Source organism: Heloderma suspectum, chromosome 5 (genome assembly GCF_057233095.1).
Source record: "Heloderma suspectum isolate Gila_16-S chromosome 5, 16-S_ref, whole genome shotgun sequence".
NCBI lineage: Eukaryota > Metazoa > Chordata > Lepidosauria > Squamata > Helodermatidae > Heloderma > Heloderma suspectum.
Window position 1 is genome coordinate 220,994,436 of NC_139462.1, and position 14,358 is coordinate 221,008,793.

General features: G+C 47.2%; 1 protein-coding gene across 1 annotated transcript in view; it reads left to right on the forward strand.

Moving 5' to 3' along the window:
* Positions 1 to 582: 582 nt before the first annotated feature.
* Positions 583 to 14,358, forward strand: part of LOC146345182 (5'-AMP-activated protein kinase subunit gamma-2-like) — a 122,365-nt gene continuing 108,589 nt past the window's right edge. Inside the window, exon 1 of the mRNA XM_084859376.1 lies at positions 583 to 1,429. Within this exon, the coding sequence (XP_084715502.1) occupies positions 1,331 to 1,429 (99 nt within the window). The 5' untranslated portion in view covers positions 583 to 1,330. The remainder of the gene's footprint in view (positions 1,430 to 14,358) is intronic.

A 14,358-nucleotide genomic window follows, 5' to 3' on the forward strand; every position in this document is an offset into this window, starting at 1 on the left:
CGCGGGGAAAGCGCGTGTTTACACGTACGCACGGCGGTTCTCTCCCCCACCCAGCGCGATCAGTGATATCAGCGAGCACACAGAGGAGAGCACGCAGCCTCCTTGAAATTCTCACACCACGCCTGGAGAAGAACCATGGAGGCGAAGCCGCATTCCCCTTTCTCTCTGTGCGCGTGTTTTTAAGTCGGGCCGGGAAGCGTTGCTCTTGGGTCGCAGCCCCGGTTGCAAAACGAGTCCGGAAGATTCTTCCAAATTTGGGCCCCCGCCTGCCTGCCTGCGGGAGGAGGAGGCTGTGGCGGTGGCCGGGGGGTGCCCTTGAAGGAGCTTCGAGCCTTCCGCCGGCTCGACCTTGGCTTCTTCGGAGGCGCGCGGGAGGCACCGAGGGGCGTGTGCCGCCGCGACGCTTCGCGTTAGCAGAGCGAGAAAGTTGTCTTTCGTGATTTTGCACTTCCTGTTCAGCCGCCGCCGCCGCCTCGATTACGAGGAATATATATGCACATTACGCCTTGCGCCTCCCTCCCTGGGCTGGGTTTTCTTGCTCGCTCGCTCCGATTCCCTTCCGCTGTTTTTGTATCAGCTGCTGTCCTTGCAAAGCCCGAAAGTGCTGGGTGATCTCTCTTCTCTCTCTCTCTCTCTCACTCTCACTCTCTCTCCCCCCAGCTTGCAAACTGTAGCCTCCGGCCTGGGAGTCTGTTTTGCAGCAAGAGAGGAAACCAGATTTTCAAGAAGAATCGCATCTCTTTTTCTCCTCTTTGCTCCTGTCCGGGGAGAGAGGCAGAGTGGTGGTGCAGAAACGGACCTGGGCGCAGGATCCAGAGACTGGTACTGCGTGGGGATTATATTTATTTTGCAAACGGTCTTTGCCCTTTTAAATTTTCTTCTTCAATGCACCGTTCTGCTTTTTCCCTCGAGGACATGCCCATCTGGAAACTTTTGCAGCCACCGACAACCTCTGGCTGTTTCTGACTTGGCAAAAGCGCTCCTGCAACCTGAGCAGTCCTGCACCCCAGTTCCCTTCTCAGCGCCTTCCAATGATGGTTCTTCTGGATGATGACCGGAGGCTCCTTTTGGCACTTTCCTGACCCGTCCCTCGTTCCGGGGAATCTCCAGTTGTGCTCATAAACTTCCACCTTCTTTTGACATCCCGCCGCCGCCGCCGCCCCCTCTCTGTTGCCAAAGGCTTCGAAAAAGCCAGGAGCTGCAAGGATCATCCTCGGGAGGTTGGGAAGAGTTGGCAGAGCCCCGAAATAGAGGCCTTGCTGGACAGGTTCCTGTGGGCCTCGCCTCGAATCATCGAGGTTGGGGGCTCGGGGGGGGGGGCATCAAAGAGATGGGAAGCACCGCCATGGACACCAAGAAGAAAGATGCATCTTCCAGCAACAAGAAGAGCTCCGGCCAGAAGAAGCGTGTGCTGAGAGTTCACATCCCAGTAAGTGCGCCTGTCTCTCTCCTTCATTCCCAGTATGGTAAAGATTTAAAGAGATATTGCTGTCCTCTGCACAGGGCCAGTTAACAGGTAGGGAGGTTGATGGTCTTCCTGAGACAGGTTTCTTTTTCTTTCTCCTTCCCTGTCCTCTTTGCAGTGTGCCTTGTTTTTCAGCAACAGATTGGGGGTGGGGCAGGAAAGGAATGTTGCACACACCTGTCACGGCGCAGCCACAATTGGGGAAGGGTTTATACGTTCTTAATGGGGGGGGGTGAAGCATGTGAGAGCAAAAGGAGCGGCGGTGGCTGACAGTTTGGAAGGGGCGTCTTCTTGAGAGGGGCAATATGTAGATGAACCTGACGTTGCATTTACTTAGATGTAAGCCCACTGAGTTCAACGGGACTTCTTCCCAATTCAATGCACACAAGATTGCAGCCCTGGTCTGGTTCCTCAGCTGCCTTGGAATGGGTTTCGTCTCCATGCTAGTGCTAGGAGAGGCGAGCCCAGTTTCTGAACTGGGTTCCTTAACATATATGTGGTGCTTAACATGCATTAAACAACAACACACACCCTTAAACCAGTTTCTGATCTGAATGTAAGACCACATTGCTGAAATCGTACCGGTGAATTAAAAATTAAAATATCTCTCTTCTGACTTCTGTTCATCATTAAGAGTGATCCCATGTTCATATACACTAGCCTTTGTTAACCTGGCGCCCTCCAGATGTGTTGTAGTCCCAACTAGGGATGCTGGAGAAATTAGAGACGGATTAAAATGAGCTCAGATTTCTAAGAATCCGACCTGCGGAATCTACTGCGGAGCACCCCCGTGCGGAGTCCATGGACTTTTGGATAATTTTTTTACTTTCCCGAAATTTACACATATAAATCCGTAGAAAAATACGTAAGTTTCTGCTGAGGAAACGTTGAATGGAATCAGGGACAATACACTAAATATTATGTTCTGAGGTAAATTATGTAAATACTTACGTAAATACTTACGTAAATATTTACAGAAATATTTCTGTATTTTTCCACATGATGAAAAAAAATTAAAGGCACCTGACAAGCCGCGAAACAGAGCGGGTTTTACACAGTCCGTACATCCCTAGTCCCAACACATCTGGAGGGTGCCATGTTGGTGTAGGCTGATATATAAACAGTGCCAGAGACACTCAAAGGTGATTTAAATCAAGGGTGGTGAGAAGGTAGATCTCCAAATTTTTAGACTTCAACTCCCAGCATTCCTAACCATTTGCCATGCTGGCGGGGGCCTCTGGGAGTTGACGTCCAAAACATCTGGAGATCTACCTTCTCCTCACCCTTGATTTAAAGTCTCTTGGTCCAGTGCAGGATGAAGCAAAATCTTCAGAGCAGCTCTTTTGGGTATGGGGTTAGAAGCCATGCAGGAATCTAGCAGCTTTTCACCTGGAAGGGTGAGCTAGGAGAAAGTATAGGATGGAAAATATGAAAGGGCTCTTAAAAGACTTGAGGAGGTTATGTCCTCTTGGTGAATAGGTGTGAGGTTGGCTGTTTCTCCCATCCCAAACAAGTACTGTCTGTCCAACAGCTACTGGCTAAGCCATTCAAGAAAGTAAAATGTTCCTTTGTATGTTGTGAACCAGGACACAGCATCCTGTCGTTCAGAGTTTCTTGTACAGCATAGGATCACACCCACATTAACTCTTGGTGTCCTGTTCTCAATAAGCTAAAATGGTTAGGATCCATGGGTCATTGACCAGCAGGCACTGAAAGGTTAGGAAAAAAAACCCCTTCCTTGTGATCCCACCGGGGCAGTTAAAGGGCAGCTGAACTGTGCTAAATCCGGGGTGGATAGAAGTTAGGTCTCCAGATGTTTTGGACATTAACTCCCAGCAGGCCTGACCATTGGCCATGCTGGCAGGGACCTCTAGGGATTGAAATCCAAAATATCTGGAGATCTACCGTCTGCCCACCCTTGTGCAAAGTGGTCGCCAGGGTATGAGACCTGTATGGGAATCATAGGGGAGATGATCCAGCCAACACTTGTCTTTCAGCCTGTGCCTGGTTGAAAGTTTCTGACAGTTGAATGGGGCCTGCTCTATACATGCAACAGAATGAGGTGGTAAAATCCTGAAGTGGTTGAGAAGTGCCCTGCACCACTTCATACGGAAAGTCGTGGAGTCACAGTTTTGAATGCTCCCCCATGCAAAAAACAGAGCTTGGTGCCAGTAGGAATTAACATAAGCAGGGAGACAGGGGCTCCGCTGTTGAACAACTGTTCCAGTTAGGAAGTTATTGGAACTATATCTCTGTAGTGCAGGGGTAAGCAACCCGGTGCCCTCCAAATGTTTTGGACTGCAACTCTGATACCCTTTGGCCATCGGCCATTCTGGCTGGAATGGATTGAAGTTGCAGTCCAAAACACCTGGAGGGCACCAGATTGCCTAGCTCTGCGTAGTGGGACTTGTTTTAACGTAAGTAAGCAGAAATCTGTGAACACGTGCTATAATATTTCTTGATGCATGTTCTGTAACTCTGCACGCCCATCTTCAAACCTGACACCTCTTATCAATATGCTAGGGAGGGGCCATAGCTCAGTGTGACAGAGCAGTTGCTTTGCATGCAGGAGGTCCCAGGTTCGATCCCTGGCTTCTCCAGGTAGGGCAAGGGAAGAATCCTGCCTGAAACCCTGGAGAGCCGCTGCCAGTCAGTGTCAACAGTACTGGGCTAGATGGACCCATGGTCTGACTCAGGAACATAGGAAGCTGCCTTATACTATGTTCCTAGTAGGAGTGATGTGTGTGTGTTCTCCCTTACTTGGATTCAAACATTGCGTCACTGAGTAGCGAGAAGAGTATTGCCAGGAACTATACACAATGTGATAGTGAGGATCAAGTTAGCTTGTAATAATGCTCTTCTCGCCGGTCACCATGTGAACCCTGGGAAGTGAAAACGGTTCCATACATAGATGTGAGCAGGAAGCAGTCCCGTAGTTTAACCTGTCATCGCATCACAGCCTGATTCTGAATCAGTAAATTAATTGCTATTGCCCTGTGAATTTATTTGCTGTCACCAACGCAGATTGGAATCCCAGCTCCACATAAATATGAGTTGAAGGGAGGGGGTGGAAATGTAATACTTCCTTAGCTATCCTTCCATTGCCCTGATCGTGAGTTGGTCTTTAGAGAAGTTGTTACGAACACGGGAAGCTGTCTTGTTTTATTTATTTATTAATTACATTTTTATACCCCCCAATAGCCAAACCTCCCTGGCAAGTTCGCAACAAATAAAACCATAAAATACAAGACAATATGATACAGATGATAAAATGCAGTATACAGTTTTAAAGTTTAAAACTACAGTATGAAAGTAAAAATAATAACCAAACAGAAGCTAGCAGGAATGTGAATATTTAAAATACAATGCCAGGCATAAAACAAACTGAAAAACTATAACGCCTGGGAGAATAAAAAGGTCTTCACCTGGTGCCGAAATGAGCACAATGTAGGCACCTGGTGAGCCTCTCTGGGAAGCTCATTCCACAGCTGGGGTGCCATAGCAGAAAAGGCCCTCTTCCTGGTAGCCATCCACCTCACTGCCTTTGGCAGGGCTCCCTTACACTGAGCCAGACCATTGAACTATCTAGCTGAGCCTACCCCAACGTAGTGCTCTCCAGATGTGGTGGGCTACAACTCTGGAGTGCACCAGATTGGGGAAGGCTGATCCAGTTCACTGACAGGTGGTTGCTCTCCAGTGCTTCAGATAGGAGTATTTTGCAGTCCTACCTGGGAATGGCAGGGATCAGTGGAGGCTGGTGACTCCGATGTTGGTGGGGCTGTGAATCTGCTCCTGGTTTATTGTTTGTTTATTTATTAATTTCATTTATATCCTGCCTTTTTTCCTCTTGCAAGGAACCCAAGGCAGCATACATAATCCTCCTCCTCTCCATTTTATCCTTACAACAACAACCCTGTGAGGTGGGTTGGGCTGAGAGTCTGTGACGGGCCCAAAGTCACCCAGTGAGCTTCCATGGCTGAGTGGGGACCAGAACCCAGATCTCCCAGCTCCCAGTCCAACGCTGTCACCACTATACCACTCTGGATCTCAGGGTTTAAGTCAGAACCAGTCAGAACTCTAAAGGAGCTGTCCAAGGTGCAAAGCAGGGCAGGGATTGAACCTGAGGCTTCTGACTGAGCTACTACAGCCCTTCCCCAGTTATATTCATATTAAATTATTTTGCGCATGAACCCTTAGTGCAGCCTTCCCCAACCTGGTGCCCTCCAGATGTTTTGGACTAGAATCCCCAGCATTGCATGCTGGCTGGGGCTGATGGGAGTTGAAGTCCAGCAACATCTGAGGGCACCAGGGTGGGGAAGGCTGCCTTAGTGAGTAACATGGTCTCTGGAAGCATCATATAGGCTGTAATCCTAAGTGTGCTTATGAAGCACTAAAGCTGTATGGAATCTACATATATTTTCCTGGAATTATCCCCCGCAAACACAAGTAGCACTTGCCTCTTGAATAAACATGCATAGGATTGCACCGTGACTCTTGTTGAGCTCAGTGGCACTTGCTTCTGAGTTACCCATGCTTAGGATTGGCCGTCATGACTCTGGGAAAATTATCTTTCATCTTGTGGCATGTAGCCAGATGTGCTTACAAATGGGCATGGATGCTACTATGTGCATTTAGTGCAGTCTGCTCCAGCCTTGTGCCCTCCAGAAGTTTTGTGCTTCAACTCCCATCAGCCCCAGCCAGCATGGGCGATGGTCAGCAATCCTGGGAGTTGAAGTCCAAAACATCTGGAGGGCACCAGGTTGGAGAAAGGTGGTTTGGAGTCTCGTCCTTGCAAGACAAGCTGCTGGCAGCCTGGAGCAGTAATTGTGGTGGAGTTAGAGCGATGAGTAACCACTGGACTGTCCACGTGCTTCCTGTCACTGAACAACAACAAAAAAGATTCGCAGAAGAGGGGAAGTTCCTTCTGTGCTGTGCATGCTGCTTCTGTGTTGGTATGCCGACTTGTGCTGGGGACTTACCACAAAGCTGGCATTATCCCCTTTTCCTCAGGTGCAGGAATCAAGTGATGTGTGCAGAGACAAGAGGTGGTGTACAGTTAGCAAGTTAAAGGAGGGACAGCATTAGGGTTCCATATATTTATATGTATATGTATTTACTGGCTCTGCTCTTCCGCCTTTAACAACACCCCGACTTGCTGTTGTTCCTCTTCCTCTTTCCCCCGCTCCCTGCTCAGAAAAGTCTAGCCTGATTGATTTCTCTGGCGGCTTTTCAAAATCCAGGGACAGCGGCAGTAAAAATAAGAATAAACTGGCTGTGTGCTGAGGCAGTTTGCACAGAAAGAGCTGAGACTGCATCATGGAATCCCGTGTAGATCGCCCGCGTGGCAAGTCATTCAAAGTGCTTGGTCTGAGCAAAAGTCTAAGGGCTGCATGTCGAGGATGCCAGGTCCACATTTCAAACGTATGGAGGCTGCAACAGGGGTGCCTGCTATGCCGCAGTGCTTCCCAGCTTGCTTGTTTTGTTTTGCCAGGCAAACCCAACAGTTGTGTTTTACTGCTTGTTTATTCATTTATTCCAGGAGTGCAAAACCTGAGGCCTGGAGCTTGCATCTGCCCTCTGAGTGTCCCAATTGGGCCTTCTGGGGTTCCCTAGAAGACCACAGCCCCTTTCCCAGGCTCCACCTCTTTCCCCCAAACACGGATAGTTTTGGTGATTTCCTGGCTTCTGTGCAGTTTCCCCCCATTCTGAAAGGTTGAAGTGCAGTAAGAGCTTTGCACTACAATATGGTGGTATTTTAAGTAGTTCGGTTCTGTCCCTTTTGCCTTTGGCCCACCCACTGCCGGCACGTAGCCCCTGAGGCCTTCTCCAAAATGGAATTTGGCCTTCAGGCTGAAAGAAATTCTGCATCTCTGATTTACTCATTCATTTATTTATATACCCTCTACCATATTTGAAAATATCTCTAAGCAATTTACAAAAATTAAAATGCATCATAATAAATATTATATATATATATATATATATATATATATATATATATATATATAATTTATTATTAAATTTATTAATCGCCCATCTGGCTGGTCACCCAGCCACTCTGGGCAATGTACAACATATAATAAAACAGTTTAAAGCAATAAAATTCTACAATAAAAACATTTTCTAAAATACCCTAACCCACCCCAAATGCCTGCCTGAACAACAGCGTTTTTAATGCACGACGGAAGCTCATTAAAGAGGGGGCATGACGGAGTTCCCTAGGGAGGGAGTTCCACAGAGTGGGGGCCACCACAGAAAGGGCCCTCTCCCTCGTCCCCACCAGTCTAGCTGTCCTGGCTGATGGGACAGAGAGAAGGCCATCCGAGGCTGATCTTGTTAAGCGGCCTGTCTGGTGCTGCTGGAGGCGCTCCTTAAGATCGGCTGGGCCGGAACCATATAGGGTTTTCAAGGTCAAAACCAACACCTTGAATTTGGCCCGGAAAACGACTGGTAACCAGTGCAACTCCTTCAGCACTGGAGTGATGTGATTTCGCCGGCAGCTGCCTTTAATCAGGCGAGCCGCTGCGTTCGCCGCAGAAGATCATCAGTTAAAAAGTTTAAAATATTTTAATCAAAACTAAAAACACAGTAAGTACTAAATAAACTAACTGGCCAGCACAGTCACTCAGGGAAGGCTTGGGTAAAGAGATAGGTCAGGTGCATAAAATGTGCCAGGGTTGGCACCTCCCAATTACCAGGGGGAGGACATTCTATGAGGTAGGCGCCACCACAGAGAAGGCCCGCTTCTGGCTTGTTGCTAGATGGCAATTTGCAGGTCATGGTACAACCAGGAAGTCCTCCTCTGATCATCTTAGTGATTGCACAGGTCTATATCGCACAGGTCTTCTGGGGAAGGCCTGTCTGTCCTTTTCTTTTTTTTGGATCCTGAACTTTCACTCCCCCCCCCCTTTTTCTTGTGTTTACTGCTTGGGCAGCTACACATACAGCATTTGAGAATTGCTGTTCTACAGAACTGAGAGCTTATTCAATGATGAAATTCTACAAAGGGTGGATTGCTAATCAAGTTGCAAGTTAATAAACCCTCCACTGTCAACTATCCTCACATTTGTGGCTACACCACAGAATTGTGGGCAAAAAGCATCTGTTTGCTTTTCATTTTGTAGAAGACAAAAATACTTGAACACCCTTCTCTGCTCCATGTGTCGCTGCAGCAGTCCCTACAACGACCTCCTGACTGTATAACAGCCGAGGGCTTTTAAGAAAGACACACACACACACAGAGGTGTTCTGGGTGGCTGCCCTATGGTGTTAGGAATTATTTTCCCATGAAAACTTGGCAAAGCTGAGGTTTAGACTACCCATTTACCAGGGTGGGTTGGCAAACGTTTGTGTTTTAGGGTGGTTTTTAGTATCCAGGATTAAGCTTGTACTATAAAGGTTTAACTGGGATTTTAATGTTGTCACTCTGAGCACGTGCACAGGTTTTTTTGCCTCTTTTGGATGGGATTAGTAACCCCCCATCGAACTTGACTGGCAGAGAAGGGGGAGGGTTAAGAAGATCTCCAGCTTCTTCTCATGCCTGCCTCCCATGTCCCAGCTAGGGATGTCGGAGAATTTCTCCACGAATCTCCGGGAGGCTGAATGCCAACGCATTCGGCCCCCCAAAATTGGTGGAGAAACGGTCTGCCCCCCCGCCCCCCCCGGAATGGGACTTACCTTTCCCGAATATCCCTGGCGCTGGCGGCTCCCAGTGCTGGTTTGGAGGCGGTTCGGTGGCCGGTCTTCCGACTGGCTGCTGCCGCCGCCATTTCCAAGTGAAAAAAAACACACACACAAGCAAATGTGATAGGCTACGCAAAGATTTACATAGCCTATCACGGCTAGATTTTCAAAAAACACCGTGATAGGCTACGTAAATCCTTACGTAGCCTATCACGGCTGACTTTGGGGGGGGGGGGAAAGTGCGTATGCAAATGGTGGTGCCCATGGGTGCCGCCATTTGCGTACGCGCTTTTTTTTTTCTTCTCCAAAGTCAGCCGTGATAGGCTACGTAAGGATTTACGTAGCCTATCACTGCTGACTGCAGGGATGCAAACGGCGGCAGCTATGGCCGCCGCCATTTGCGTCCCGGCCGGCCAGGAGGATTTGCGGCTGGAGGGACGGGGCACCTCCCCCCCGGCCAGAATTTCGGCTGGAGGGACAGGGTGCCTCCCCCCCGCCCAGAATTTCGGGGGGAGGGACGGAGCGCCTCCCCCCCACCGTGAAGCAAGCTGCGGGACCAGGTAAGGGACTTTCGTCCACCCCTAGTCCCAGCTCCATTTTCCCTCTGCCCCACCCAGTGTGTGAATGTCTCCCCACAACTTGGGGTAGGTGTTCCAGGCTCAGCCTCTGTGGGTGCATGGACACTCTAGGACGGCCTTCACCAAACTGTTGCCCTGCAGATGTGTTGGACTACGACAGCCATCATCCTCACCCTACATAGCCACTGGCCATATTGGGGAAGGCTGCTCTTGTACTTCAACTTCGCTACGAGACAGAAGTGCTCCCCGGTCCTCCTCCTGTCTTTATGTATATGTGTGTATGTATACATGCGTGTATATCTGTCTATAGATCTATATCTCCCTATGTATATATAGATTGATTGATCGATCTATAGATAAAGATATATTATGGAGAACTGGTCTATTTTTATACAACAAGACAATGTGGGGAAACCCCCTAAAAATTCCAACTTCCAACGTTTATCTCAGTCTCTTGGTTTGTTTCTTGGAATCTATCTCTCAAGAACAACTTTCCGTCTGTAAACCAATACACTTCTGGGTATAAAAAAGAATCTTTCTTTCTTTCTTTCGAGATAGAGATCCCAAGAAATGCATAAATTGAGATAAGGAGCTTGCAGCCAGACTGCAGGTTTTTCCAGACACTGTCTTATTGCACAATAAATGTAGTCAAAACTCATTTCTTGCAGCAGTTTCCAACGTCTTTTCTCCCAGTTAGCACTGCTAGTGGGGGCTGGGATAAAATTGCAACATCCTGGCATGCAGACTTAATATTTTGTCACTGGTCAAATTCTTTCCCTCCCCTTTAGCAAGAGCGTATGTTGTGATAGTGAGGGAAGGTTGTGCGGAACATGGTTGAGCAAGGTTTAGGAATGCCCAATTTTCAAGAACACTTTTCACTGAGGTGACTTTTGCTGTTTCATGTTTTCACAAGGTGAGGCGTTCTTGTGACTCCTCCTTGTGGTAAAGTGGCAAGTTTCCACATCCTAATGAAAAGTGTCAGACCTGATGGCTAATTTGGTTGCTGGCTGGAACTTCTGTTATGGATTGTAACTGTAATTTGAGGGAGGTGAACTGAAGCAGCAAAGTAAAGGAAGTAGCATACTGGCATCTCCTTTGTATGAAACACTTTTGAAGACCTTAAAAAACCACCTCCCCCCCACCCCGCATGTCATGCTTTGCCCTATCACCATTATGGGACAATTTCAGACATCGAAACTGGGCTCTGCTAGGTTATGTGATGATCTGTTACTTTCTTTTTCCCAGTGGTCCTAGGGCAGGAGTGTTGAACCTCTTTCAGCTCAAGGGATTAATTCAGTTTCAGAGCTCTCGGGGGCCATATTCCAGTGGTAGGTGGGGCTGAAGACACAGCAGGTGGAACCCAAAATGCCAAAAAACACCAGCATATTGTAGCCTAAAGCTCTCACTGCCAGTCACTAAGCCTTAGGAGAGGCATTTCAACCTTTTAGAATGGGGAAAAAACTGTGCAAAAGGGAGGAAATCACCACACGATTAAGTGGTTTGGGGAAAAGGGGTGGGGTCAGGGGAAGGGGCGAGGCCATCTGGGGGACCCCAAGGGGCCAGATTAGGACCTCAGGAGGGAAGGATTTGCCCCCCCAGGCCTCAGGTTCCCCACCCATGCCCTAGGGGCACTGAAACCAGAAACTATCACATCATCTGGCAGTTGAATGCCTGCAGATCCTCCTCCATATCATATTAAGACTCTGACAGTGCAGACTTCCTGACTCTAACATCTAGTCAGCCTTTCCTCCTCTACCTCTGTCACCCCCCCCACACCTGCTTTTTGTAACAACTTGTCTGATGAAGAAGTCTGGAGATCTCAAAAGCTTGTACATTTTTTTTGGTGATCTTTTGAGTTGGTCTAATAAAGGTATTACATTATATGGAATCCATGCCTATAAAAGGAAACCCTTTTCACGCGCTCTTTGTTTGATATCAGGTCCTCGTGAAATACAGACTTTATTTCCCCCCTATCTCCCCTGTTGCTCCTCCTCCTTTTTGGCTCTTTTAAAATATTGTTTCCATTATTTCTATAGTTGCTGTCATGACTGAAGTAGCGGTCAAGAAAACTTTCGCCATCACTCACTATTTTTCCCTTCCTTCCTTTTTACCGTGAGATCATACTTTTTATTCAGATGTGGAATAGTTATTCACTGGCTTCTGCAAAGGAGGGGTAAAGTGCAGGGAGAGATGCGTGCAGGGGGGACATCCTGTGTTCTTAGTCCCAGTGGAGGCTAGTGGCTCTCATGTCAGTGTGGCGTTGAATCTGCTCCGGGTTTCGGTTAGAAACAGTCAGAACTCTAAAGGAGCTATCCAAGGTGCTTTGCGGAGCTCCTTTAGAGTTCTGACTGTTTCTGACTGAAACCTGGATTCACCGCCCCACTGACATCAGAGCCACCAACCTCCACTGCCTGGTCCATTGCTGCAGTATGCAGTTCGGAAGTTAGAGATGCAGGCTGTGGAGGGAGCTGCCTTATACTTGGTTGGACTATTTATCCAGCCCAGTTTTGCCTACACCAAGTAGGGCCAGCTCTCCAGGGGCTCAGACAGAGAAGGGTTTTTCTGATCTCCTGCTACCCGTACCTGCTCCTTTTAAGAGGAGATGTCACAGATGGAACCTGGGACTTTCTGCATGCAAAGCAGATGCTTTGCCACGGAGTTATGGCCCCATCCCCACTGGTCCCATATGGGTTGCTCTGACCTATGTGAACATTTCTCAATCATCCTCGCCCTACAGATATGGACAGCGGAGACTGTTATATCAGTGGCAAGAGGGGCATCTTGCAAAATCTTGTCTGCTGGATGAAGGTGCTTCTTGTGTCTTGCCTTAACAGAGCCGTTATGGGATTAAAACATTTGAAGCACCATGTGGGCATTTGGAATTTGCTTCTGTGAACTCGAAGTCCACTTAATGAAGTGTTTAGGGTGGAGCACAGCCTAACAACTGGTTGTGTCATGCCAGGGTTTGTTTGTTTGTTTGTTTATTTATTAATTACATTTTTATATCACCCAATAGCCGGAGCTCTCTGAGTGGTTTACAAAGATTAAAAACATTAAAACTACAATATACAGAGATTAAAAACCATTTACATAAAAAACACATGAACAGACAATATATACAAAAGAAACATATATCTAAAACAACTTCCAGCAAACAATCTGAAAAACACAGGGTTGAGGGCAATGGCTTGCAGCAGTGGCTAATCTCACTGTATATTCAAATCCAAATGTGTTATGCAAGTATCCAAATGTGTTATGCAAGTCCCATAATGTCCAGCCATTGGCCATGCTGACTGGGGGTGATGGGCATTGCAGTTTAACACATCTGAAAGGCCCCAGGCTGGGGAAGTCTATAAAAGAATCAGGGTGACCAAAGCTCAGAACAAATGTTTTATGACAATTCTAAAATGCCAGGGAATGTTCCCTTTATAAGGGAACATTTGACTTGCACAGCCCACATTTTAAAGGATAGCTGGGGGCAAATTATGTGATGGAATTATGTGAGTTGTAGTCCGACACATCTGGAGGGCACCAAGTTGGGGAAGGCTGATATACAGCATTGCAGCATTATGTGAGGATGCTGCATGGCAGAGAAATGGACTGAGAGAAATTACTCACTTGTGCAGGAATGACTCATATGCATTAAAGCTTCCTAGTCCCCACAGAAGCAGCTGTGTAATTGGTGCAAATCTCATACGCTGGATAGAAAGCACTCATATTCTAATCTTAAATTTTTATTCAGTACGTTTTATGTGTAAGGGCGAGTGATTTAGGACATTGACCCTGATGATAAGATGGATAGGTTTGGTCATCAACATAATTTTTAACATTAGAATCCCTCTTTTATAGATGGGGAATTGAGGCTGGTTGAGTGGTAACAGCACACTTAGGGCTCGACTGGTTTTTGAAACTAGGTTTTCCAAGTCCAAAGTTATTCCTTTGGACCATGCTTGGCTAGTACTAATACTGCTGCTACAACTTAGCGTTTTAAGTATCAGCATGAGAATGCCAAGAGCTGTAGGCCTGTTTTTCTGTCTAAACATGCATAGGATTGTGCCCTTAGTGTTAATAGTACCTCAGAAACATCACCTCAGTAATCCTTACTGTAAGGTAGGTCAGAATTATCACCCTTATATTGCAGATGGGGCTGGGGCTGAGGAAGATTGCCTTGGCCAAGGCCACAGACCTCTCATCAGTTCATGCCAGAAGTGAGATTTGGGAACTTCTTGATGTGCAGCTCAGTCTTTGAGGGGACAACATGACATGTCTTTATTTCATTTATTTATGGTATTTATTAGCAGTATTTATATGTCATATCAAGGGAACGTTTTGTGCAAAGTCGGGCATGATAAAGGACAAAGAAGGCAGGGACCTAACAGAAGCAGATGAGATTAAGAAGAGTTGGCAAGAATACATAGAAGAACTATACAGGAAAGATCTGAATGTCCCTGATAGCCATGATAGTGCGGTCACTGAACTTGAGCCGGACATCCTCGAGAGTGAAGTCAAGTGGGCCTTAGGAAGCATTAGTAACAACAAAGCTAGGGGAGATGACAGTATTCCAGCTGAACTATTTAAGATCCTAAAAGATGATGCTGTTACAGTGCTGCACTCAATATGCCAACAAATTTG